Here is a 27885-nt window from a genome sequence, read left to right as displayed (position 1 = left end):
CTGAGTAGTTTTCCTGTTCCCATATTCTCAGCCTTCCTTACAGTCACAGTGCCTGAACGTTTGCTTCCCTTCCAGTTTCAGCATAATAGTCGACCTTTTCAGCTCCAGGTCATTACACTGACCTTTCACTGATGCTGTGCAAAGCCACTCTCCAAGAAGTGTTTTCGCAAGCCAACCTTCCTGTTCTCTTATCCTCTGCCTTGATGATCTCGTCCTCTCAGAGAACTCCAGATGAAATGCCTTTACCTCCCCGTAAGCCTCCACCTTATTCTCCCTTTTGACTTCGAATTTTCATTTTTCTTGATCGGATATGTCCATTCGAACGCCATTGATATTAGTTTCCTTGTCGATTCCTGCTGAATCAATAACGCATACACACTTGTAACTCTTAATTGTCTCGACTTATACACAACAGATGCACTTTTTGCCCCAAGATGTCACTCTTCAGTATGAAGTTTGTTTTTCACTGTCACTTCTGACGTATGCAGTTCTGCACCTGAATGAAGAGTATATAGGACAATAATAAGCAAAATAAATATTTTGCACTTTATTCGACCCATTTATGTTCACAGCTCAAGTTATGGCAGCAGGCATGGCATAACAAGTCTTCCACAGTCCTTTTAGTCTGCCAAGATGAATTATGGTTACGAGGAAATCAAGATGAATTATGAGAATCAACTCTGCAATCGCATGAATATATCCTCAAAGCTAGAACCCTTGCACATTCAAAGGCTATTAGTGCTTAAAACTTTGAACCCTCTTGAAGTAATTGTAGAATCATGGGTAATTAGCTTATGGAAGACTTACTCGCAATGACATACCATAACATATGGACCACCTGAAAGCCTCAGAGACAAAATGAAGGAGAATATTTACATCGTTTCTAGTTCACTTTTACTTATTCTACGCGAAACAAGTTAAAGAAACCTAACGTAGAAGGCCTTATAGTATCTGTAAGTACTGAGGAATGTTACCTACCAGAGTTTAATAACATCTCTTTCAATCTGTCATAATCTGTCATCGTCAGAATATGAGTCAAACCGATAAAAAGACGTTTCGTGTTGTCATTAGATCAGTCGCTGTTACCTCGATGGAATCTCATCAGGCCTACAACCATTCACTTAAAAAAGAAGACGCGAGAAAGAAGTCGTAATGAAGGAAATTTTAGAAGACAGGAAATATTTGGCAGAATATCTGTTTTGCCTTTGGAAAGAAAAGCAATTTCTTTGAGGTGAGATTTAATTTAGTTGAAAAAAGAGTAAAGAAGAAATGAAAACGTATCCGGATTAGTCCTTCTTTTGCGGGTAGGAAAGGACGTAGTAAACGTGGAAACACTCGATCAATCCAACAGTGCAGACAACTGCCGTTACTGCGTACAGCATTTTGTCAACAGGTCCTCCTCTGATGTGCACTGGGAGACCGTTGTCAATCTGGAAGAGCAAAGTGAAATTTTACAGTTTACATAATTAAAACTAACTAATATATATATATATATATATATATATATATATATATATATATATATATATATATATATTAGATGCAGCATTCTACTTAGAAAACTTAAATGCTGAGGAATGCATGGATACAGCGCTGGCTTGAGAACTTGGAAAACTTGATCTTATGGGAAAACTGTCATATCAAATATCCAAGGAGACATTACACTTGTCACCTTCTTTTCAGGTGGTAATATAATATATATATATATATATATATATATATATATATATATATATATATATATATATATATATATATATATATATATATATATATATATATATATATATATTTCTTTCTGGATCAAATCCTTCTTGCGTTACTTTCCAATAGCCATTATTTAAAAAAATTGTTTTCTAGTGAAAAGAAGTCTACTTGTTCACAGGACCATTTTACTGCAAATCTGATACTCTAACCACAAATCCAGTGGGAATACTTTTAACTGATATCCGCTTCATTTTTAACAGCATATTGAAATCTAAACTCACTAAGTTTTCATGACAGAGAATATATCTTATACAATTACCGAAACCTTTCAAGGGGCAAGGAATTGTCCATTTCCAGGGATATTGTACTCTGTACACCTGCCTAACTCACATTCATTTTATTGGCTTCCTGAATGTTAGATCTCTTTTCATGATCTTTACAATCCTGCACATCAAAGTTTTCGTTCTGGTCTTGACAGAACCACAATATGCAATTTAAAGTCCTTCTGGTAAAACTTAAATAAATTTTAGTTCATGCTCAGGTGAGTATAGCCTTTGAGCATCTGATTATCATTTTGCCTATGTCTGCACGATTATTCCGTAACACTTTTAATGACTTTTCCTTGTTTATTGATTCTACTTTCTCAAATCATGAATGTTTAAACTTAGAAATTTTGCGATATTCAATGGTAGTCTTCCTATTTGTATTCCAAGCAGAAAATTCTAAGTGAAATGCAAGTTTGTAATTAATTTGGTAGATCGTACATTTGCACAGAGAGAGAGAGAGAGAGAGAGAGAGAGAGAGAGAGAGAGAGAGAGAGAGAGAGAGAGAGAGAGAGAGAGAATGTTGGCCTTTAACAACACTTAATAGGTCTAGGTGAGCTTCTGTAAGAGGATAAAGAAAGAAATCCGCGAAGAAGAGAGCTCAGCTTCTGCACTCACCTGGAACAATTTCATTTTCCCCTGAAGGGGCTTGGGCACAGGGGCGTAGTTGACACCATGCCTGGCGCTGGTGCTTAGTCTTGCCTGTTGATGGAGAGTGGAAATATATCAGCTTCAATCGATAACTCAGTAATGACCTGGTTGCGTCCAGTCAAGAGTACACCGGGTTTTCAAGTGACATAAACTTTCCTTGTGTCCATGAATAAGGACATAGTAGGATTGTTCGTGGGGAAAATACATTTTTTTTTTTACAGAAAGGCAGTCATCTGTTGGAATCAGTATTCATTTCTTTTAGCTAAATAAAGTTGTGTTATCGTCCATGGGTTGGCATACTTACTGGCTTGTACAACTACAAACTTACAGTCGCGCTCACGTACATATACACACACACAGACGCACACGCATATACACACATGCACACACACACACATATATATATTCATAAACATAAAAAACACTTTGATTATACAGTATAATTATATATATATATATATATATATATATATAATATATATACAGTATATATATATTTCCGACATTTGATATTATAGAAAAGATGTCCTTTCATATATGTCTGTCTATCTATCTGTCCATATATGTATTTGTATATATATCAAGTGAAAGGATTTACAATTTCTCATGAGGATATATATATATATATATATATATATATATATATATATATATATATGTATGTATATATATATATATATATATATATATATATATATATATATATATATATATATATATATATATATATATATATATATATATATATATGTCGATACTGAACGTATAGTACGACAATAGCAGTCCCAGTTTTCTGTCATATCGTTCAAACAGCCAGGGTGCAAGTAAACCTTATTATTTGCCCTCATGACTTGTTAGATAAACGGGTATTGTGAACGAACTGTCTCCTTTAGACAGTACCCTTATGTAGGGAATTTAAAAAAAAAATCTCTGCGGAGATCCCGAAGGGTTATTTAAAATTATTATGGTCAGACTCAAAGCCTACAGTCAAATCGGGCAATGCATATGTTTTGGCTTATGACTAGACAAGAGACAAAAGGACTATAAGTAACGATAGGAAGCCAACTCAGATAATGTAATCAGTAATGATAATTTGAAACTGAACTCTTCATCATAATATCTCATACTGTTATCAAGGCTGACAATCTCGAAAGAACTCCAGATTAGTTTCTTTGCCTCGAAAAAACGCTGAAAAGTCAGAGTTCCAGTTTCCCTGTCACCACCAGTAAAGAATTTTACAAGCCCTTTCGCTCAGTAGATCTGTATAGAGTGGAGACAGGCGATCACAGCGGGACTTGGCTCAGGTCGATTTTCTTAAAATGCCAGTTCCATTCAAAACACTTTTTAGTTTTTTGTTAAGCGTCTGACAAACACGTGAAATTCTACTGAAGGCTGGTTTATTTCAACCCTGAGAATATGTAGGTGAAATCTAATGATGTGAACTTGTAAGCACTATGAATGCCGTCAAAGATGGGACATGGCAAAAGGATAGGAATAACTTTCATGAAATAATTCCCTTCTACATTTAAATGTGTTAAGAACTCTAGTAACAGCAGGGATAAACACAGACACACCCGCCCACACACACATATATGTATATATACATACACACATACACACACACACACACACACACATATATATATATATATATATATATATATATATATATATATATATATATATATACAAATATATACGAGTATATATATACGTGTGTGTGTGTTCATTTCATATATATATAACTATGTATGTATGTATGTATGTATGCATGTATATAAAGTTAAAGTTCAGTTTACCTTAGTTTAACCAGACCACTGAGCTGATTAACAGCTCTCCTAGGGTTGGCCCGAAGGATTAGACTTGTATGTATGTATGTATGTATGTATGTATGTATGTATGTATGTATGTATGTAAACACACACACACACACACATATATATATATATATATATATATATATATACAATATATATATATATATATATATATATATATATATATATATATATATATATATATATATATATATATATATATATATATATAAAGTACTGTTGGGGTAGAGAATAGTGGTACTGAGCGGATGAACAGGGCTTGTTTGAATTAAGAAAAGGTTCCAGAGATGTGGGTGAGAGAAAGAATTGTTTCACTGAATAAAGATATAAATGATAAGACTTTTATCATTAAGGTTCATGGAATGATTTTGATTGAGAAATAAGAGAGAAGAAGGAAAGACTGATAGGGGGAAGAAGAGGACTGGTTTAGACTAGGAAGATGTCGAGCGTGGAATGATTGTTTTGTGTTATATTTTGCGTTCGAAAAATTCCGTATGCAATTACTAAAATTGGAGATAATGGGTTACCCATAGCCATACCAAAAGTTTGAAGTCTCTCTTGCCAAATTTTATAGTGATCAAACTGGAAAATCATTAAAAAAAGAATAGAACAGCATAAAAAATCTCTAAGATATGCGCAACTGAACAATGGAATTTTCGTACATGTTGATGAAAGAAATCTCACAATTAACTGGGCGTGGCCAAAAAAGATAATTGGTCCTAATAATGATACGGTTCAGTACAGTTTTGTAAAAGGAAGCTTTTATCGAAATATGGATATCAGTCAAGGCATGAATAAAGTAAATCCATTAATTTCGAAAGAAATGCGTAAAATGTTTAGATATTAAGAAGGGTAGCTGGCATGGGACGAGAGCAAAGGCGCGAGCCCGCCCACATCAATAAACAGATCTGTAAATAGAGTACTGACCCCAGACTCTAACTAGTTTACTGTACCTCCGTCTTCTTCCCACTTGTCAGGTTTCCTACCGTCCGTATGTTCGTTTGTAATGTCATTCTAGCCTATTGTAAATCTCTAAAACAATGTATCAGTCCTGTAAAAATGCCTTAGATATTGCAACGACGAAACCGGTCATGATTTACAACCAGTGTTTCATTTTGCCTGTGATACATTTACACACAGACAGATAGATAGACAGACATTACAGACACACACACACACACACACACACACACACACACACACACACACACACACACACACACATATATATATATATATATATATATATATATATATATATATATATATATATATACGAATGTTTGCATGTATGTTTATATCATCGTGTATGTAGGAGTGAACACTTTGCCATGTAAATATACAAGTAAACAGGCAGATTTTGGGAAGCAAATTGCTTAAACACGAAAGCCACGCAACTCCAGTGAAAATATATTTGGCAAATGGTATGGGAAATATTTAATTCTTTTTCATGCTGATGAAATTTTGAACTGACTGATCTTGCTTGGATGAATAAATAAGCATAAAACCACGTACGATACCCAGAAACATAAATTCAAAGGCTTAACGACTATTGATAATTATTATTATCACGAACAAGTTAAAAAGAAAAAAATTATTAATAGAAATGTACTTCAAATTAGCCAAGGTTAAGAGAATACGACCTTGTCCAGATCTTATGTCAATATGTGGACCGAAAAAGAGAGCTTAATTAAACAGTTGAATTCCCGTCGTAAACCTACGGGAAAGTTACTCCGATTTTCGTTACCCTAACACTGCTGGACGCTCTTGGGGTCATACAGGACGTATCTAGGAGAGGAAGCGATTCAGCACTTGCAATACATAACTGAGAAATACCGTTGTTGCAGTCCCGCCATCAATTCTAAATTTTACTTTTAAAACTGAAGAGACCAAAGCATAAAAAAGGGACTCAGTAAGCTTTCTCGTGAGATGAGGTTTGATTATTTATACACCAACTTCACGTCCGTCTGAGAAACAAATTTCTAAACTGTAAACTCGATGGTCCCTAAAATCTGATAAATCGTTTTCATCGTGAACGCTTCGTGTTAGCTATCGACTGGTACTCTAATGAAAAGCAATCGATTTATCCATGGGTAACAAGGGACCCGATAGTTTTTACATTGGAAAATTGTAAGTAAAAACAGTTAAGTCACGCGTTTATCTGCATATTGGAAGAGGATACGGTAAGAAAAAAAGTAGAGAAAATTACTGTACTTTTCATTATGATCGACATCAAAAGTAAAAGCGACATCTTACATTGGTCGACTATATATTCCAATTCCGCAAAGTTTCTCATAGTTACAATTTTCAATATAAATAGGAATATTTTAATAACTGAAGGAAAAGGAGAAGAATTTAACACGCGAGATGCCCCAAAAATAGAACCCAACCAATCAGGAGACGTCGGGGACGGACTTGAATAGACACAACGATGCAAGAAGGGGCAGAAAAGTAAATAAATGACGCAATATATACTCACAGCAGCCGCTTGCCGTAATGGCACGACACACAGCTTAGCACCAGTCACAACACTTTTCAAAGACATATTCAGGTATTCTGCAAAATATTAAACCCAAAACTCTAAATCAACTTCATGCGAGGAAGTCGTATCAAGTAGGTGTGATGTGCTTGGGGCCTGCGTGGCTGGCCGACGAACGAACGAAAGCACTCACAGACGCAGTGTTACAACCTTGTTCGTATTTACCCTCTCCAAAACCCCCGCCCCACTTTTTGAGCGACGGTTGAGCAAACTTTGCTACACTGGTAGGAAAGGGCAGAGGCCCATTCTCGGTTTTAAAGCAAATAATGATTGAAATTTCAAAATAAACCTTATTTATTAAAAAAAAAACAATAAAAATCAGCATAATTTTATTAGGAAACTGTGTTGCAGTTATGAAGATAGTTGTAACACATATATAGCCCATGTATGCATCCCCACTCCCCCACTCATACGTACACATACCTACAATATATATATCCATGGTAAGGATATACACAATATAATAATGAGTTATTGCTTAGAAGTCTTTAATGATTTCATTTATCTTATTTTTAATGTGCTCACATACGTTTTACCTTTTCAAAACCGTATCACCAAAGCTCAGAGCTAGCGAGCTTGTTTGCTAACTCGTTCTGTCTTTGCTGAGTTTAGCGCATCCATCAGAGAAAGCTGAGAAGAACCCTGACTCCATGCGCTGCCATCTGTTTTCAACTTCACTGTTTCATGATATGATCAATAAGGAGATATTGGTCAAAATTAGAAATCAGTTGCCAGTTTGCGTTTCTATAAATCTAAAGACTTTAAAAATACAAAATCACTGCTAAAAAAGAATAACACTGTTAAATTTTAACATTTTTAGGCAAACTGTATTTAATAGCTTGTCGATAAGTAAGGACCATGTGAATGTAGTCACGTAGACACCAGTGTTACCAAACCAGCACGAATTCTCTGTCATTGTCAACATTACATTCTCTGTCTCCCTAGCTATCTATGTATCTATCGATATATATAGATATTTTTCCATCTATCTTTCTATATAAATATATATATGTATATATATGCTACCTTTCAGATCTCCTTTATATTTCATAAACAAACTGAGCATTTATAAATTATAGAATTAAGGGCAAGAATACCCTAGATTTTCACCTTGGCTTTATTCCTTGTGACGTTTCGTGATTCATAATCACGACATCAGGGAATTCTATGGAAAATTGAACAAATTAATAAAACGGACTGAACAGCTAAAAGTAAACTACGTTAAAATGTAAATCACTAGAAAAATTATAAAAACTCCCTTCAAAATTACACACACTAGAGCACACTAAATACATGCACACAAAGCATTAAATCACGTCACACATAGAGACACACATATGTTACATGAGCGCATTAAAAACAACATATAGAATCATTAACAACTCCTAATAAATTACGTCAACAAAATTGTTTTAAAGTCCAAAAAGTTGAGAAATAAACTAAGATAGTAATACACTTAACTCCATATATAAAAAAAACACAAGATACCAACATTACAGTGCAATTGACAGAACCACACTAACAGACAAAATATATATAAAAAAAAGATTAGAGGCAAAAATAGTAATGAAGTATGACAGGAACAATGGAACAGAGGCAGTTTGAATGTTCAACGAGGGAACACAGTCTGATATTTAGAGATTCAAGTATTGGAGTTTTTTGTTGGTTTTGTGCTTACCCAATAACTTTAAAATTTATATATGAGTTATACACTTAGTGACACAACTTCTTGTACTGGATAGCGCTGGACTGGACAGTCGGCAGCCAGTTCTAGAACTCACCCCCTTATGTGGGTCTGCTCTGACCCTGAGAAGCCGACCAGTAGATCTGACATATGTCCCTAGATTACATCTGGGACTGGCATACTCATAAACAGGGACAGATATCAAAGGGCAAAGCCGATCCTTAAACCTGAAGAGTGAGCCGATTTTTATTTTTTAATTTTTTTTTATTTTTTTTATTTTTAGGGATGAGCTTGATGTAAGTGGCTCCAAAGTACCTTTGAATGACCCAAATGAAATCCCTTCTAAAGCTGTCGTCATGTAAAGAGGAAAATGGCGTATACAAGGAGTTTGGGGACATTAAAGTTCAATGTAGGGTTGAATAATTTGTTAAGCAATTTGGTAAGAATTCTATAGAAAGCTTCTGCTTTTTTTAAAATTTTGAACTAAACTCTGTCCACACTCTCATACAGCATGCTTTAACCCTCACTTCCTGATGGGCCTCATTTCACGAAGAAATCTTTTTCCTGCAGCATTTTGTCAATAACGATCGCTTTTCAAACGAAGCTTTCTATAGAATTCTCACGAAACTACTTAACAAATTATGCAACCCTACAGTGAACTTTGATTTTTCTATGTGATCTGATTTGCCCAACTACAGTTCAGCAACTTTCATTTGCCAGCATATGTGGATGACTCATGCGAAATGTGACGATTTTCCCGGTAGTCTTTCTGGAGAAAAAGATTTTGTCTTTAAGAGGAGGGTAGGCCTAAATCTCCTTCCTTTTACTAGTTTGTGCAAATCTGATCACATTTGTTTTTCTAGATGAAACTCGAATTCCTTAGAATCTAAAATTTGTGGCAGTATTTACTTCGTTTTAACTTGCAAGTTCATGTGGCAGAAAGGAAACTAAATTAACCTTGGAGCTCATTTGGAATGCGGTCCATCAAACTTTTGATGGCTATTGTAAAATTAACATGCTCCCTTGTGGAATGCCTTCCCCCTGTAAATAGAGAGAAGAGTGATGGCCGCAGGCAAACATTTATGTACATAGCATTTCAAACACTGTCAATTAAGTGATGAATTCTAATTTCAGTTGTTGCGATTTATAGATCCTAAGAATTTGCTGTGGATCTTTTGGACGTTTCTAAGGAATGATTAGGTGGGCATAGGAAGAAATTTACTTGTATGTATGTGTCACTTAATTTTAATACAACGTTGATTGATGAAAAAATTCTTTGATATAACATAATGGCCATTCGAACAAATTTGATCCCCCGATATATTACCGCAAGTACCGCGAGAGTCATAAACTTTCGAAAGTTACTACGATCCGATGTATTACGAAAATGATTCATATAATTGTATCAGTGCGTTAGTAAGAGAATTCGTTAACATAATTCCCTAACAACTTTCCTTTTTCTCTTGTGTTTGTGTCCGTGTCTTTTCCAAACAAAGATGAGGAGGTGGAGCGTTCGAAATATACCATCCTACTGCACGTGCATTGCTCTACATGCAAAGAAACATATGTATGCGAGCCGAAAGAGGCAGACAAAGAGAGGTAGTTATTTGATAATTTCAAATATTTCCAATACGAGTAACTCCTAATGAAGTAATATCCAGGAGACCGAGAAATGATTTCATACGCTAAGCATGAACCTCCAAGTCGAAGAGAGCAAGCATATAAATGTGCATTGTGATCTACATAATTACAAAATTATCTAATTTTTTATAATTCGAAGAAAATATAATGCCATTACTGACTGTCCATTGGGATAGGTAGGTAATGACTCAAGTGGTCGCCCCTGGCAATCCTCAAGTTAAAAGATATATTTATGGCTTTTATGAATCCTTCAGATGTAGGGGATACTTAATTTCTTAGAGGTGCCCTTTATTTCACTCATAAAATCTTTGAAAATAAGAGCTAGAGAATTCTGCTGGTAATCTGTTTTGTCGACCTTAAAATTAACATTACACACAAACCATAACTTTTATGGGCCGAGTTATGGAAGACGCAGACAGTTTCGAAACAACGAAAACTAAATATTTCTGTTATGGCAACTGAAACCAAAGAAAACGGTCACAGAACGAATAATAGAAAACAATGCTGGAAGGTTAACCCTATACTATTCTATTTCTCCTGGCAACGCAGCTACGGCAAGATTTACTAATCATAGCTCATAAGCTTTGGATACCACATGTTCGTTCGTGTAAGATGGTGATTTAAGATATAATGCAAATGATACCTGGATTTTCACTTACTTCAAAACGTGTGTTAATCTGGAAGAAATTTATGTAGGTGTACCTCGCGAGACTTATAACAAAAGCAATCGAAACGTAAATATTATAATTCACTTTAGAGTGTAAAAGCACTTATAGATGCAACTAAAAGCATCTTTTAAACATTTTATTCTTTTGTTTTAGCATATTTTCTAGCATTATTCTGTTAAAAAATCAGACAAAAGTGCACATTCACCTTGAACAGTTAAGTGACGACCATGGAGAAAACTACCCCTATATAATGCCGTATTGCCTTATTTTGACATCGAATATTTTATGTGTATTGATGGATCCTAATCCAGACCACCAAAAGCTATGTTAACGGCCATGGGCGCACGGGAATATCCTCAAGAAATTCACAAATTACATTACCAAACTGCCCGCGGCAAAAGTATGAGCCTCCTGTAGGAGTCTAAAAATAATTATCTACTGTGACGTGTAGAATATAGCGGGTTCAGCTTTTAATTTTACGACTTGATAGCTTTCGTGACTCCTATTACAAATTTTGACTTGATGGTGAAAAGATTTGCGACTAGTGTTTTTTTGGTTTTCGGCAGTGCTCTCTCAAAACCGGCTTTGACCCATGATCTTGGGATGTCCCTCTTTATTTATTATATTAAAGAAGTGGCTTGCAGCTTCCTTAGTTAGCTTAATAGAAACGAATTTTAATATATAATAAAATCTTACTGTGAAAACTCTCATAAACAGCAGTAGTTTAGTATACTGCAAGTAATACACAAATTAATTTCAATACTGTACCATTGTAAGGACTGGGGATTGAGTGACATACCGGCTGGGTGTTTACTGGTTTATTGGTGGTTCCTTACTGAGATAAATGTGCATGTTGTTTTAGATTTAGCTGGCCTTGTGTCAGCACTGGCTTTTGGTCCTAGAGCAGCCTGTAATAAATGTACAGAATCTTCGAAGATGTTATTTACGCGTGCGAGCTGTAAGGTAGCGTTTACGCACAGACAGGTAAAACAGAGATACAGACTCAGACATCTGTGTTTGTCGGCAGACAAACAGATGGAGATATTGATAGACATGATTAACATACAGTGACGAAACATATATAAGTGGAAAGGCCAGGAAATTCTACATATGGCCAATTGCATGAGATTCAAGACAGATTACTGAATACAATGCAGTAGCATAATATATGTGAAATGGAGAGACGTTTGTAAGGTGTCAAAGAAACGAGCAGGTAAAAGTTACTGCTACTTTATTACAGATCCAGGCAGTTTATATAGCGGCCGACTGGCGCCGGTCCGCGAAAGACAATGGAATTGACTGTGACCTGAGGTCGAAACAATAAACAATAATATGCAGTGAACGAGTACAATTTACAATACAAAACATACAGAACTTCAATATGGATACAGTCTTGATGCCTGTGAATGAAGAAACATATGATACACAATGTGTGACATTTGTATAAATACGTATAAAGTAAAAATGGTTAAAAATGCGTGACCTGGCACGTTTTAGGCGTGACTAATTGAGTTTGAAGAAAATGGGAAGTCACCAAAGAAAACATGCTCAGTGGAGACTTAATTAATGGCGCCGCCGAAACACTACGCTGGCACCGATGTGGTGACTTTACAAATACTTCCCTCCCAAGACGAGGGACGCGTCTGACTAATCATTGTATCTGCTGGGACGCTGAAGGGTGCCGCGGCTCCTTGAAGATAACGGAGGGGTCTCCCGCCTGTGAGGCTGCTGGTTGGGCGGTCCCTTCCTGGGGCGGCCGCGCGCCCGGTGTCTGCGGGGGTGAGGGCGTGCTGGAGTGCGGTTGGGCGGAAGGGGTGCTGTGGCGCCGAGGCCCTGCTCTCCAGTTGGGTTAGCCGCTTCGGCGTCCCAGATCACATCACAAACGATGGGGGAGAGTACTTGTAAGAGCCCCGATGCTGCCTCTTCCACACACGTGTGTGTTCGTGTGTTCGTCAATCGTCATCATCGAAGTGGACAGGACAAAGCCAGCGTCTCGTTTTCTTTCTCTACAGGAACGCTATTTCAACCATACAATATTTCCGTCTGTTTCTCCTAAGCATTGTTGTCTTAATGTAGGTACAATCACCACTACTTGCATTGCCATGCAAGCATTCTAATTATGTACTCATAATGTTCCAACGAATCTTCTGTATCAAACTGTACATGTGTTTCTGTTTGTGAAGACACCAAACGTCCTCCAGGGTCACCACTGTAAGAGGTGTCAAAGAAAACGAGCAGGTAAAAGTTACTGCTACAGTATTACAGATCCAGGCAGGCGAAAGACAATGGAATTGACTGTGACCTGAGGTCGAAACAATAAACAATAATATGCAGTGAACGAGTACAATTTACAATACAAAACATACAGAACTTCAATATGGATACAGTCTTGATGCCTGTGAATGAAGAAACATATGATACACAATGTGTGACATTTGTATAAATACGTATAAAGTAAAAATGGTTAAAAATGCGTGACCTGGCACGTTTTAGGCGTTAATTGAGTTTGAAGAAAATGGAAGTCACCAAAGAAAAACATGCTCAGTGGAGTCATAAACATTACGCTGGCACCGATGTGGTGACTTTACAAATACTTCCCCCAAGACGAGGGATGCGTCTGACTAATCATTGTATCTGCTGGGACGCTGAAGGGTGCCGCGGCTCCTTGAAGATAACGGAGGGGTCTCCCGCCTGTGAGGCTGCTGGTTGGGCGGTCCCTTCCTGGGCACATGCGCGCCCGGTGTCTGCGGGGTGAGGGCGTGCTGGAGTTTCGAGGCCCTGCTCTCAGTTGGGTTAGCCGCCGGCGTCCCAGATCATCACAAACGATGGGGAGAGTACTTGTAAGAGCCCCAACGCTGCCTCTTCCACACACGTGTGTGTTCGTGTGCTCGTCAATCGTCATCATCGAAGTGGACAGGACAAAGCCAGCATCTCGTTTTCTTTCTCTACAGGAACGCTATTTCAACCATACAATATTTTCGTCTGTTTCTCCCTAAGCATTGTTGTCTTAATGTAGGTACAATCACCACTACTTGCATTGCCATGTAAGCATTCTAATCATGTACTCATAATGTTCCAACGAATCTTCTGTATCAAACTGTACATGTGTTTCTGTTTGTGAAGACGCCAAACGTCACTCCGGGGTCACCACTGTAAGAGGTGTCAAAGAAACGAGCAGGTAAAAGTTACTGCTACTTTATTACAGATCCAGGCAGTTTATATAGCGGCCGACTGGCGCCGGTCCGCGAAAGACAATGGAATTGACTGTGAGCGAGGGTGAAACAATAAACAATAATATGCAGTGAACGAGTACAATTTACAATACAAAACATACAGAACTTCAATATGGATACAGTCTTGATGCCTGTGAATGAAGAAACATATGATACACAATGTGTGACATTTGTATAAATACGTATAAAGTAAAAATGGTTAAAAATGCGTGACCTGGCACGTTTTAGGCGTGACTAATTGAGTTTGAAGAAAATGGGAAGTCACCAAAGAAAACATGCTCAGTGGAGACTTAATTAATGGCGCCGCCGAAACACTACGCTGGCACCGATGTGGTGACTTTACACGTTTGGCATCTTCACAAACAGAAACATACATACAGTTTGATACAGAAGATTCGGTGGAACATTATGAGTGCATGATTAGAATGCTTGCATGGCAATGCAAGTAGTGGTGATTGTACATAAAACAAGACAACAATGGTTAGGGAGAAACAGACGGAAATATTGTATGGTTGAAATTGCGTTCTGCCTGTCACGGGAGAATTTTTCCCCCACCAAGACATTAAGCTACGAGAATAATACTACTACTATACAGATGCACTGTTGTCAGTCTTCTTGCCTGGAGACAGGGGTCGGAGAATGGTACTGTGTCATAGTTGACACGGTGGGTATGAAGACTACTGACGTTTACGCTGCCTGGGAATTAGGGTAGGCCTGTCCTACCTGCTATTACATGATATTCCTTGTGTGTATGGGTCTTATTACTGAAGAGGCCAGGTGATGTCTTCCCACTGGGAGGCAATTGAAGTGCTGATTTCCATTTTTAGTGGTAAGGTACGATGGTATTGAAGAAAATCCCTGGTACTCAGTTCGTTTCTTTATTACTCATTACATCATGCCAAATTTCTCCCAGGCCTAGTCTCCTGGACTTGGTTAATTTACATAGTCTTCAGAACTCCTGGACTAGATCCCTTGCAAGGGATAGATAATAACTTGTATTAATAATTTGGTAAATTAGCCAAAATGAAGGGTGGACCAGTTGACATCCTTTTCACACCAACATCGTTCTCGTCCCTTACATGTTTCTTTAGTGTTACCAATATGCAGACGAAAGACTCAGGACAACGCTCCCATACTCAGAGTGAAAGAAAAACAAAACAAGGGACTGGCCACACTGCTACGCATTCGATGTCCACAACCAAAATGAAAACATTTTATAGTCCCAATCACTCTTATAGCAGTAGTGTAAAGATATTAGAGGATGATGATGATTCAACTCCTAAATAAATCACTAATAATTAAAGGAATATTTTTCCCATTACATGCCGGAGAAAGAAAACGAGACGCTTGCTTTGTCCTGTCAACTCCGATGGATGACGATTGACGAACACACGAACACACACGTGTTTGGAAGAGACAGCGTCGGGTTCTTACACCATTTTACTATGAAAATAAAAGTAAAAATCGTTCCGTTTCTGGGGAAATGATTTCAGGGCAATATATTGTAAGTTTTTCTAATGAATTATGAAACAAAGGTCAATGTTTTCTACATTTTGATACCTTTTTAAATTTAATGATATTTTGATAAAAAAATAGGACAGCACAATTTTCATTCATGTTAGTAAAAACAATCATACAATCAACTGGGCAGGAGCAAAAAAGATGATTTATTCTAAAAATGTACGGAAAAAAAACATGATTTAATCCGTTTTTGTAAAAGAAAGCTTTTGTAAGAATATGAATATCAGTCAAGGCACGTATAAACTTGATCCATTAATTTTAAAAGAAATATGTAAGATGTATAAATTTTAAGTAAGGCAGTTGACTGATGGGGAAAAGGTAAACGATAGTCAGTTTTGTAAACCTTGACCAGTCTCAACCACAGCACACTAATGAGTGAAAGGTCTCCATCCCTTACCACCTGTCAGGTGTGAATGTTTAGATTCCAACCATCTGTGTTTCCGTATATCAATAAAGCTGAAAACGTTCAGGATTTACACCATTTTTCCCTTTTTCTGTGGTTGTTAGATATATAAATCACTCGTCAGACAGATTATTATATATATATATATATATATATATATATATATATATATATATATATATATATATATATATGTGTGTGTGTGTGTGTGTGTGTGTGTGTGTGTGTATGTATATGTATATGTATACTTATATATATGAGTGTAAAATATTTTCTTTTAAAACAGGATTCCATCTGATAAAAGGAGCCCATAAAACACTAAAAGCGTAGAAATTATAGCATTATATTTCGAAGACAAATATCTTCCTCAACTGACAAGTAATGATTAGGAAGTGGAGGACAGCGCTATATCTATACAGGTGAACTTTCCTTCAACTGTTCTCTACTTCCCAATTTATTACCTGTCAGTTGAAGAAGACAGTTCTCTTCGAAATATAATGCTATAATTTCTACTATTTTGGTGTTTTTGTGGGCTCCTTTAATTATATATATACATATATATAAACACATAGATATATATACTGTATATACATATATATGATTATAATCTCTCAGATGCATGATGTATGTATCTAACAACCACAGGAAAGAAGGAAAACTGGTGTAAATCCTGACCGGTTTCAGCTTTATTGCTAAGCCATATATATATATATATATATATATATATATATATATATATATATATATATATATATATATATATATATATATATATATATATATATATATATATATACAGTACATGGAAAAATAAGCCATTTTTAGTGAGTGGCTGTAATTTTTGCGCTTTTTGACAGTACCCCATAAACCGAAAGGAAGGCAGCTAAAAGTTAAGCTACCGCATGTTTCAAACAATAAAAAACCATTAGTCATCTGTGGTCTGTGGCTGGTGACTGATTTGTTTTTTGTTTCCGCCATTATTTCACGCTCTGTTCCTCATGGTTTTTTCCACATTTTGTGCTGTGTTGTCTGTCTCCGATGTCCAGGGAGGTTGTCGGAAGAGAGGAGATATCCTCAATCATTGACCTTCACAAATCAGGTATCCCTGTTCGTGAAATTTGTGTGCAGAAGGGGTTATCGAAGCGTACTGTGTATTGATGGATCCATCAGTACGAGGAGGGAGACGCCAACACCCTTCCTACCCCAAAACCCCGGTCTGGGAGGCCCCACAAGATCAAACCTACTACCTTAAGGCTTATACACCGTCAGCTAAAGAAGAATCCTTCTCTCACAGCACCTGAGATCAAGGATAAGAACGCTCACGTGCTGGGAAATGTGGCCATAAGGATGGTGCAAGAACGTATCCACGACGACCTCTTGCTGCGGTCCTACAAGGCCACGAAGAAGCCGCTCCTGACGGCTCAGCAAAAGCTTTTGCAAAAAAAGTACTTGGTCTGGGAGCCTACTAAGTGGCGAGAGGTGTTGTGGACAGATGAAGCTACGTTCAGTGTGACAGGTAGTGGTGCTAAGAGGGTATACCATCCGTATGGCTCCGATCCCCACCTCCCCCAGTACACCTCCAAGACGGTAAAGCACCCACCTACCCTGATGGTATGGGCTTTTTTTGGGTATGATGATGTTGGGAAGTTAGTGTTCCTCCCCAAGAATGAGTATATGAACAGGTTTAACTACTTCCAGCTTTTGGTGGATCACTTAGAGGAATCTTTTGAAAACAGTGGCACCAGTTTTTTCATGCAGGATGGAGTACCGTGCCACACTGCTAAACTAGTGGTCAATTGGTTAAAAGACTGTGACATGGCCTTTTTTAGTGACTGGCCAGGGTCCTCGCCTGATTCAAATCCCAATGAGAACTTTTGGAGCATCATTAAAAGGCAACTCCCGACCCGGCATACCTCTTCTCTCCCAAAGCTCGAAGTAGCCATCAGGGAGGTTTGGGAGTCATTGGAGCCAGAGACCCTCCAAAATCTTGCAGACAGTGTTCCCAAGCGACTTAGAGAAGTCATCAAGCACCAGGCAACACAACCAAGTATTAGTGAGGGGATAAGTGCTCCAAATCATACTTTCTCAATGACCAATACTAAAAATTGCATTTTTTTCTGGGGTGTGGCTTAACTTTCCACGTGCACTGTATATATATATATATATATATATATATATATATATATATATATATATATATATATATATATATATATATATATAGCCTAAATACTCACACACACACACACACACACATAATCCAGTATGGATCTCTTACATACATTATCTATGGCATGGTGAGAAGTGTATTACTTTACTTGCTTGAATTTAGAGTAGAACATATAAAATCCTGTGTATTCAAGTACTGAGTTCTGCTTTGTACTTTAGTACACTATACCATTTATTTTACGCACTTAGCACCTTATTAATAGTATTTGTAATGAAGCCATTAAATTTAATTTTATTCAGATACTCAGTTGAAAAGATACTTTATATTTGTTTCATAAAATTTATGGTTTTCTTTGGTCATTTGCATTTCTCGGCGTTGGAGGCACTGATGACGGTGATTATTATTTTCAAGAAATATAACTGTTTATCAAAGAGTTCCCCCTACTAAATTTTAAAGAAAACGAACCTTTACCCATTTTCTTTAGATGATGGTCCCCTATTGGATGGGATACTACGGCAATTCCAGTCAGAGCGGTTACCGTGATTTAAGGGTAAAGCTGAGGGAGACTCTACTTCTTCTTCGTTTTAACGTGCTTTTTCCCATTTTTATATGCAAAACATATTTGAATGAGAGAAAATAAATAATACTCTCAGTAAATAACCTCAGTTTCATATAAGAAATGTTATATTATAAATCTCATAACGAAATATGTTTAGTCTCGTGTTTGGTTACAACAGAACAATAAGGCTAAATGTCAGTACAGTGTAATACACGTTGAGGAAGTTCCATACTGGAAATAATTATTGTATAAAAATATAATTTTACATAATCATACTTTTATTTCATGGCATTTTATATGCGAGTTTCCCTTAATTTTATCAGAGATGACATACTAATAATTATTTAAGCGTTACTGATGGCCGTAAGTTTTAAGACATTCTTGATTAGAGAAAAGGAGCTCCCTTGTTTTATATTTCCAAAGGGACTTTGGTTTCCCATTTTCTTTCACTGACTCCTCATTAGCTGGGCTCTGGATCATGAAACTTAGCGAAAATGGACTGACACGCGCAGATTTGACCTTAAAACTTAGTCGTCCTGTCACGTCATTTGTTTATTAACCGCATTTCGAATTCTAACAGAGAGGCAAATACAGTCCAGTATATTTAGTGGGTGCTAAGCAGCCGTTATAAAACAATACACACACACATGTATATATATATATATATATATATATATATATATATATATATATATATATATATATATATATATATATATATATGGAAATTATCAACACACAATCACGTGTGGAACAGAAATAAATTTCTGACTCACATCAGGATAGAACCTAGGTCTTTCAATTGAAAGGTAAAGGCGCTGCCCACTAGATCATACAAGTTTAAAAGAAGCTGAAACCTGAGAGCAACTGCACCCAAGGAATTACCTGGGCAAGCTAGCTGAGTCGGGAACTTGGGGACAACTCGCTGGTATACAGGCAGTTAGCTTGCCCAGGTAATTCCTTGGGTGCAGTTGCTCTCAGGTTACAACTTCTTTTAGACTTGTATGGCTTAGTGGGCAGAGCCCTTGCCTTTCAATTGAAAGACCTGAGTTCGATCCTGATGTGAGTCAGATATATATATATTATATATATATAGATGTACCATAAGGAAAGAGAAACATTGCATATAAATCCTGACCAGTTTTTTCATTGTACCTAAGCCATCTTCGAGAGGACTGATATATAGTGGTAGAAACATGTAATTTATTTACATGCCAGAATGACACCACAAACGAACGCAAAGACAGTTGGAAACTAAATATACAACCTCACAAGTGAGAAAAGGGAGGGAGGAGTAGTAAACTCGTTAGCGTCTGAAGTTAGAATTCAGTTTACAGGTCTGTTTATCTTAACAGGCGGACTCAAGTCATATAAAACACACATGGTCAGCTACTCCGTTACGCTACCACCGCAGTTGTGTTTTATCGACTCATTGTTTCAAATGATGTTTTCATCTTTTAGGTTGATCTTAAACAACCAACAGTTAATTTCACAATTATTTTCAAATTCATTATAAATTCTCTTGCCTCATTGAGTTCTGTCACTTTCTGTCTTTTACATCAAATATCTCCCCAAATGCTCGTTCTATTGACACTAAACAGCTTCTCTTCATTTGCACCTTTTTTTGTAAGATCCATTCGTTCCTTCTTTGTAATTCACTAACGTATTCCTTTCCAACCTATTTTTGTACATTTACAATATTTTTCAATGAAAATGTTTTTAATTATATTTATTCACAGACACCGTCAACGATCTCTGTTTCCTTGACTGAACTGTTTTATCATCTGACCAGTCCTTCATCCGTACATATATATACAGCATCATTGAACTTTTTATATTCCTGATAAACTCCTTGCATTTCGATGTCTTTCTCGCTGTTCCTTCCTAAATTAGACTCTCCCAGAAACTTTCTTCGTCTCTCTTTTCTATTTGTATACCTCAAGCAGTCTCCCCTGACTTTCCATCACAGGTAAGGGGAGGCAAAATCCTATGCCCCTATCTTTTTAGTTGTTTACACCCCATGAAGAGATCGGCGAGAGTACTATCAGTTCATATCCAGTATCCTACAGGAGGAAAAAAGAGCTGCCTCTTTCTCAGGGGGGAGAGTTTTATCCGCTATTCAAGGGTCATTTCTTATCATCAGGGGGCCCACAACACCCCACTAGACCATCGTCTACCCTGAGACAAGGTCATTAATTAATATCCAAAGCCATTGGCACCACCGAAGACAGCGACGCATAAGTAGTACCACTGACACGGCAGTAGCAGTCATTTTATAATATTTGTACGTGTCTTGCCTTGTAGTACATTTATGCATAATTGTGCATAAGCATATATATGTGAGGATTTCCGAAGAAGTTGGTTAATGAGCGTCGTAATGTGCTATCCTAGTGATTTATTTGGTCCTCGACATATTCTTTTCATTCCCAAGAGAGCAAGGACGCTTATATTTATTTCTTGTAAACCATACACACACACACACACACACACACACACACACACACACACACACACACACACATATACACATATATATATATATATATATATATATATATATATATATATATATATATATATATATATATATATATATATATCTGTCTATCTGTATATTTTTCTGTCAGAAAGTCTAAGTACTAAACAGGAAACACGGCTACGGCAATATTCCTCGGTCCTTGACGAATACACCTCGTCTTATTCCTTTTCATCTAGAATTTATTGTAACTCCTCAACCACATGCAGACATCTTAGTGGATGCAGTTAGTATTTCAGTAGTTTAATAAATTTTGCCTTTTCTTGGTTACAAGTTTCCTTTAGATTTGAATATATATTTGCATATTTTATGTGCTTTGGGAACCAGTTTATTCTGCATCATCTACAATGGTGTGTGTGTGTGTGTGTGTGTGTGAGAGAGAGAGAGAGAGAGAGAGAGAGAGAGAGAGAGAGAGAGAGAGAGAGAAGGATGAAAGAAAGTATAGAGTAATGGTATCTTAGGCTCTTGCCCAAGATTTGTTCAGCTGAGTAAATCTGCCCAAAGTGTTGTGTATATAAGATGTCGTGTGAAGGGGATCAGATTCAGTAAGGAAAGCAGAATTGCTGTCTCTCTCATCTGGTCACTTTTTACATGTACCTGTTACATATACCTGTTACTAACAGGTACACGTCGATCACAAATGAAGGGAAATGGTGAATAAGCTAAGCATTCAATATGGTACGCTTGTAGTTAGCTTTATAAAACTATGATTAAATGAAGACGCCAACATTGTTTGGGCGTCTGTCTTTCCCGACGCATGCGCACTAGACCGAGCTATATATGCGCATACTCAAGAACTAGCTCGATAGTATCTTGTATGCTGGTCCTAGGAAAAAGTTTTTTTGACAGATACTTATTGCTTAGTGGTTCACAGGTAATCGAACAACTTAGCATCAACATTTTTAAGGTAATGAAAATGTCATCCTTACTGAAATACGATATATATATATATATATATATATATATATATATATATATATATATATATATATATATAGAGAGAGAGAGAGAGAGAGAGAGAGAGAGAGAGAGAGAGAGAGAGCCATATAAATGTATATAAATTTAATTTAAATCTAGATTTCCAGACAAATCTTGTTAAAATCACTTAATGAGATGTACATTTAATTGGCCTTGGGAGATAGGTCTGTTTTTTCTCAAATACTCATCTCACGTTTGTGTGATATGCTATGTACATATGATTAATAATGATCAGTAATTAAACACCCTTTGAGATAGACCTGAGGCTTCCAATCAAGGGCCATTTATGATTTGTTTTTCTTTTTTACTGTTTTCCGATCTCTTTTGTGCCGATTACTGGCTGTCCTCTACGTTATTTGCTTCTCATTTTGAACTAGCGATCGGAAGCAGCTATTCTTAATGCTTGCGCCATTGCAAGATTGAACGAATAAAACGCTGTCCCGACTGCTCATTCGTCCGAGCGTTGGTATGGAAACACGAGACAGATTTTTCCCTTATTTTTTAGATACTTTTCCAATCTCTTTTCTGAAGAACATATCCATATGATCAAATTTTAAACAAGAAATGCTTTAAAAACTGTCTTCGGTGCAACTAAAGAAATGAGCCTAATCCATGCAGATAACATAGCTGACGCAATATAAACAAAGGACTGCTAAAGAATCACGCTTCCAGCAGTCACATCATAGACACTAAACTACTTTTTATCAACAAACAAAGTACAAAAAATGGATGATATTTTCCATGCGAGAGTCCAATTACTCCCTCAATTTTATGGTTTTCTGGAATAATGTCGTTTAATTATTCTACAACTTGGCGATCGTATTTTCTTGGTATGCAAATTACTCTTACAAAGAAAATCACATTCAAGGACGCAGAAGAGAAGCGTCTGAAAGGGATAGGAGAAAACCGGACAGAGAAAACGGGATGTATTGATTTATTGCATATATATATGTGTGTATATATATACATTTATATATATATATATATATATATATATATATATATATATATATATATATATATATATATATATATATATATATATATATGTATATATATGTATGCATGTATACTTAAACTAAAAGCAATAAAATTGTGTATTGTTCATACATAAAGGATTCTTCATAATGACACGATGTACTTAACATGTTCCCATTTATCAAATCGAAAAGTGTAAAAAAAAGCTAAGTCACGTAAACATATAAATGGGAATACTGAAACAACCGTCCCTCCCCTTCTGCGTATCGTGGCTATTCCTTACAAGTTCTGTGACGTGATGTCATGGCTTTGGATGGAACCTGGAAGTTTTATAGCCGTCCCGTATCGAACAGGTGTTATGCCTTCGCTTCACAGAAGACGACGTCAGAGAAGTTCAGTACCAAGGTCACCCAAGATACCAGCCAATGACTGACCATCCACCCGGCTCGATTCTCCTTTCTATCACAGGTATTAGCTTGGCCTCAGTTCCATGTTCCGTGTCTAAATTGCATCCAGTCCACGACTCGTTATTGTAACCTTGGAGATATTCGTTTCTTCCTTCTGCCTTGTTTTGTGACGAGGATATCTGCCTTGCATACAGTGGGCTTCATTCATTTGTTTTTCTTTGTATTCAAGGTGATTGGAGCGTTTTTTTTTCTTTTTTTTTTTGTTCTTTTTACAAAGCAGCAGAAAAGTTAAAAAAGTATATCTTAGTTTAACCAGACCACCGAGCTGATTAACAGCTCTCCTATATAGGGCTGGCCCGAAGGATTAGATTTATTTTACGTGGCTAAGAACCAATTGGTTACCTAGCTACCTAGCAACGGGACCTACAGCTGATTGTGGAATCCGAACCAAATTATAGCGAGAAATGAATTTCTACCACCAGAAATAAATTCAGCAACCAAAGGAATTTATTATAAAGGGACTTTTTGCAACAGCAACAGTATTTATGGTATTAAACACATAAGCAAACAAAACAGATAGCTAGATAGGCGATAAGCAAATGAAAGAGCAGGCAAGATATTCCCTCCGTTCTTGAGCGGCCGTGCTCTCAAGCGCTGTCAGTCCAATATCCGGGACCTGCTCCTTCGCAGAGTTGCTTTCCGTTCCCGTCATAGCTCAGGTCTTCAGGCGCTTTTATTACAACTCGTGGACAGAAAGCGTCACGAAAGGAACGCTAATTTCACTTGTTATGATAATGCGCATGAAATGTTCTTACATAACATCAGTAAAGGCGAGGCCGAGAGTGCAGTGTAGTATTGATCAAGATGGATACGCTTTCCTCACTACGCTATTTTGAAAATGCTGTGCTTTTATATGTAGAATATCAATGGTTTTACAGGGAGTTAAACTTGTGAAACACATCACATACTCATACACACACAAAACAGAGAAACTGAAACCGAAGTATGTTAATTCATTGTTAAAAGATGATAAAAATTTGAATTTTATTTGTATTTATCGAAATGAAAATGTGGCTTGCACACCAATAGGATTTATAGATTATATGACTTCTAGTATTTGACATCTATTTCAATTTGAATTAACATTAAATGTCACCAATGAAAAAAGATCACATCCACTAAAATCTAATTGATTCATATCAAATGCGTTTCGTGAAATCTGTGAGATACCGAGGAATTTATTTGATGCTTCTGCATACAATTGCTGTTTTTTTGGTGGGGAGGGGGGGAAAGGTTCAGCATCTGACCATGAACGCCGCTTTTAACGTTATGAGCACACAAACCATTTAAAAACAAAAGTAAAGCGTATAAGTAGAATTTGCATGAGATCAGTAACTAATAAACCGTTTCAGCGGTTGAAATAACCCGGAATTACAGAATCCAAAATAAAGAAAAAACAAACACACAAACGCAAGAACACTAAAGTGAGGTTATAACTGCAGTGGTGTGTTTATCTGCTAAAGCATCAATGCAAGATTTTATCTTCATGCGAGTATGAATGATACAGTCAGGTATATTACAATATCTGTTAAGAATCAAATAAACTCTCAGACAGTAAAAGCCGCTTACTGTTATATCGACATTTCATAGCGAATAAAGACACATTTTATTAAGTGAAAAACAGCAGAATGTTACTGCTATATACCAACTCAGGATCGTCCTACATTTTGAATACCACTCTGTCAGGCTATAAAAGAAAAGCAAGGAAGGAGAAGAAATAGGATGAGAGTAATGATTACCGAGCAGCGAATGACTGAGGGAAGAACAAACGCGAAAGGTACCGGTACCGGGAGTCCAAGCAGCGAATGACTGAGGGATGAACAAACGCGAGAGGTACCGTACCGGTACCGGGAGTCCACTTTCACCAAATGTTGGGGGAGGTCCTTGGAATCCTTGATAGCCCAGACTGAAGTTGTTCGGTTTCTCCTAATTGGCTCTTACACAGGATGTCATGTTTAACAAATTATTGACAACTTCTAAAAAATTGCATGTAGATCTCTAAAAGAATTTTTCACACACTGTACATACACACATACATATACATACAAACATATATATATGTATATATACATATATATATATATATATATACTGTATATATATATGTATATATACATATATATATATGTATATATATATAAATATATATATATATATATATATATATATATATATATATATATATATATATATATATATATATATATATATATATATATATATATATATATATATATCCAGTATATATATACATCTAATAAACGGAGTCCATAAAAACACCAAGAGGGTAGAAATTATAGCGTTATATTTCTAAGACAGCTGTCTTTCCCAACGGACAGATTACCTGTCCGTTGAGGAAGACAATTGTCTTCGAAATTTAACGCTTTAATTTCTACCCCCTAGGTGTTTCTATGGGCTCCTTTCACTATACGGAATACTGTTTTAACAGCAAATTTTTTTACAGTCATGCATACATACATACATATATATAAATATATATATATATATATATATATATATATATATATATATATATATATATATATATATATATATATATATATATATATATTTCATTTCAAGCACATTTTCATCCTTTTCTCAGGAAGTAATTTCGTTTTATTTCAAACTGCACATTCCTCAACAGTTCGGTGAATTTCAAACATTCTCCAACTGTGAAACTGATGTTGTTAAAAGAAAAATTAATTCGAAAGCATGGATTTTGGCTAATTGGTATTTTCTGGGGAACTTGGGTATATATATATACATACACACACACATATATATACTGTGTGTGTATATATATATATATATATATATATATATATATATATATATATATATATATATATATATATATATATATATATATATATATATATATATATATATATATATATATATATATATATATTCTGGTCAGCTGGTATAGTGGTTAGTGTCGTGGCATGCCACTCAGATGTCGCGGGTTCGCGTCTCCCCCAGGGCGATGAAAAATCACTGGTTCTTTATCGTGATCAGTTACTGCTGAAGTGTGGGGTCTGCAGTTGGAGGTTGAAATCAACATTCTTTGGAAGCTTGAATTTCGAGTCAATGGCCCCTTTGTGCTTGTTCCATGCCATTAGGTTTCATCTACTGCAATAATAATAATAATTTAATTTTGATTAGATCTGAAATAATCTTTAAAATATCCTTTTTAAAATTTTCCAATAATTTGTCTCTAATATTTCCAGGACTTCCGTAAGTATTATATTTCATTTATGATTTTTTGGAGTGATTCGTAATACAAAAATATAACTTACCTGTTTATATATATATATATATACAGAATTATCTGACAGCTACCCGAGTAAGAATTTTTTTTACTTGACGTAAGTTTTTGAAAGGTTCATGATGGAAATGATTGTCCCAGGGTTTTTAGTGCTAATGAAGAGAGAGTTTTAATGCTCTTGACTAAGAAAGGTTATTACTTTAAAATTTATGAAGGGCACCACTTGGATTATGGAGGTAATAGGCGCGTGCTTCATTAAAATGAGGGACCGTAAAACTAACTATAAAGTTTGAAAGTTATATTCTACGACGCCCGAAGAGGCTCGCGAGTGCTTTCTTCATCTATACAGGCTCTTATGAATAATAATATTCATATATAGATTTGTATACGCAAAGTATCCTTCTGTGAAATTTATGAATTCTTCTTCATAATTCAGGGTTAAAGCAGATATAACAGAGGTTTGGATATATAATCTGATAAGATTTTTTGCTATCATTGCGTCATTCAACAATCAATGTTTTGATAACTTCTAACTCCTGCCACGATGGTAGTTAAAAGAGTAATAGTACAGCGAGCTACAAAATTAGTATAATCTTTTCTCTGCCCTGAGCTTATTACTAATGAAAACAAATTTAGAAACTGCAAGCAGTCACAAGAGATACAGTTTTCTTTCAGTGCTTTCAAACCTGATTGAAATCTTAGTTAACTATCAGCTTGA

The 27885-nt window shown here is 36.1% G+C and overlaps 1 protein-coding gene across 1 annotated transcript; it reads right to left on the bottom strand.

The window, feature by feature from the left end:
* Positions 1-532: 532 nt before the first annotated feature.
* Positions 533-7245, bottom strand: LOC136848040 (cytochrome c oxidase subunit 7A2, mitochondrial-like). The gene is made up of 3 exons (XM_067120105.1): positions 6999-7245; positions 2649-2732; positions 533-1430 (listed from the first exon to the last, which is right to left on the bottom strand). The coding sequence occupies exons 1-3, from the start codon at positions 7062-7064 to the stop codon at positions 1287-1289; spliced, it is 294 nt and encodes a 97-aa protein (XP_066976206.1). The 5' UTR covers positions 7065-7245; the 3' UTR covers positions 533-1286.
* Between the last annotated feature and the right edge of the window lie 20640 nt (positions 7246-27885).

This window comes from Macrobrachium rosenbergii, chromosome 18 (genome assembly GCF_040412425.1).
Source record: "Macrobrachium rosenbergii isolate ZJJX-2024 chromosome 18, ASM4041242v1, whole genome shotgun sequence".
NCBI lineage: Eukaryota > Metazoa > Arthropoda > Malacostraca > Decapoda > Palaemonidae > Macrobrachium > Macrobrachium rosenbergii.
The sequence above is the reverse complement of the archived record's forward strand: the minus strand, read 5'-3'. Positions and strand labels throughout refer to the sequence as shown.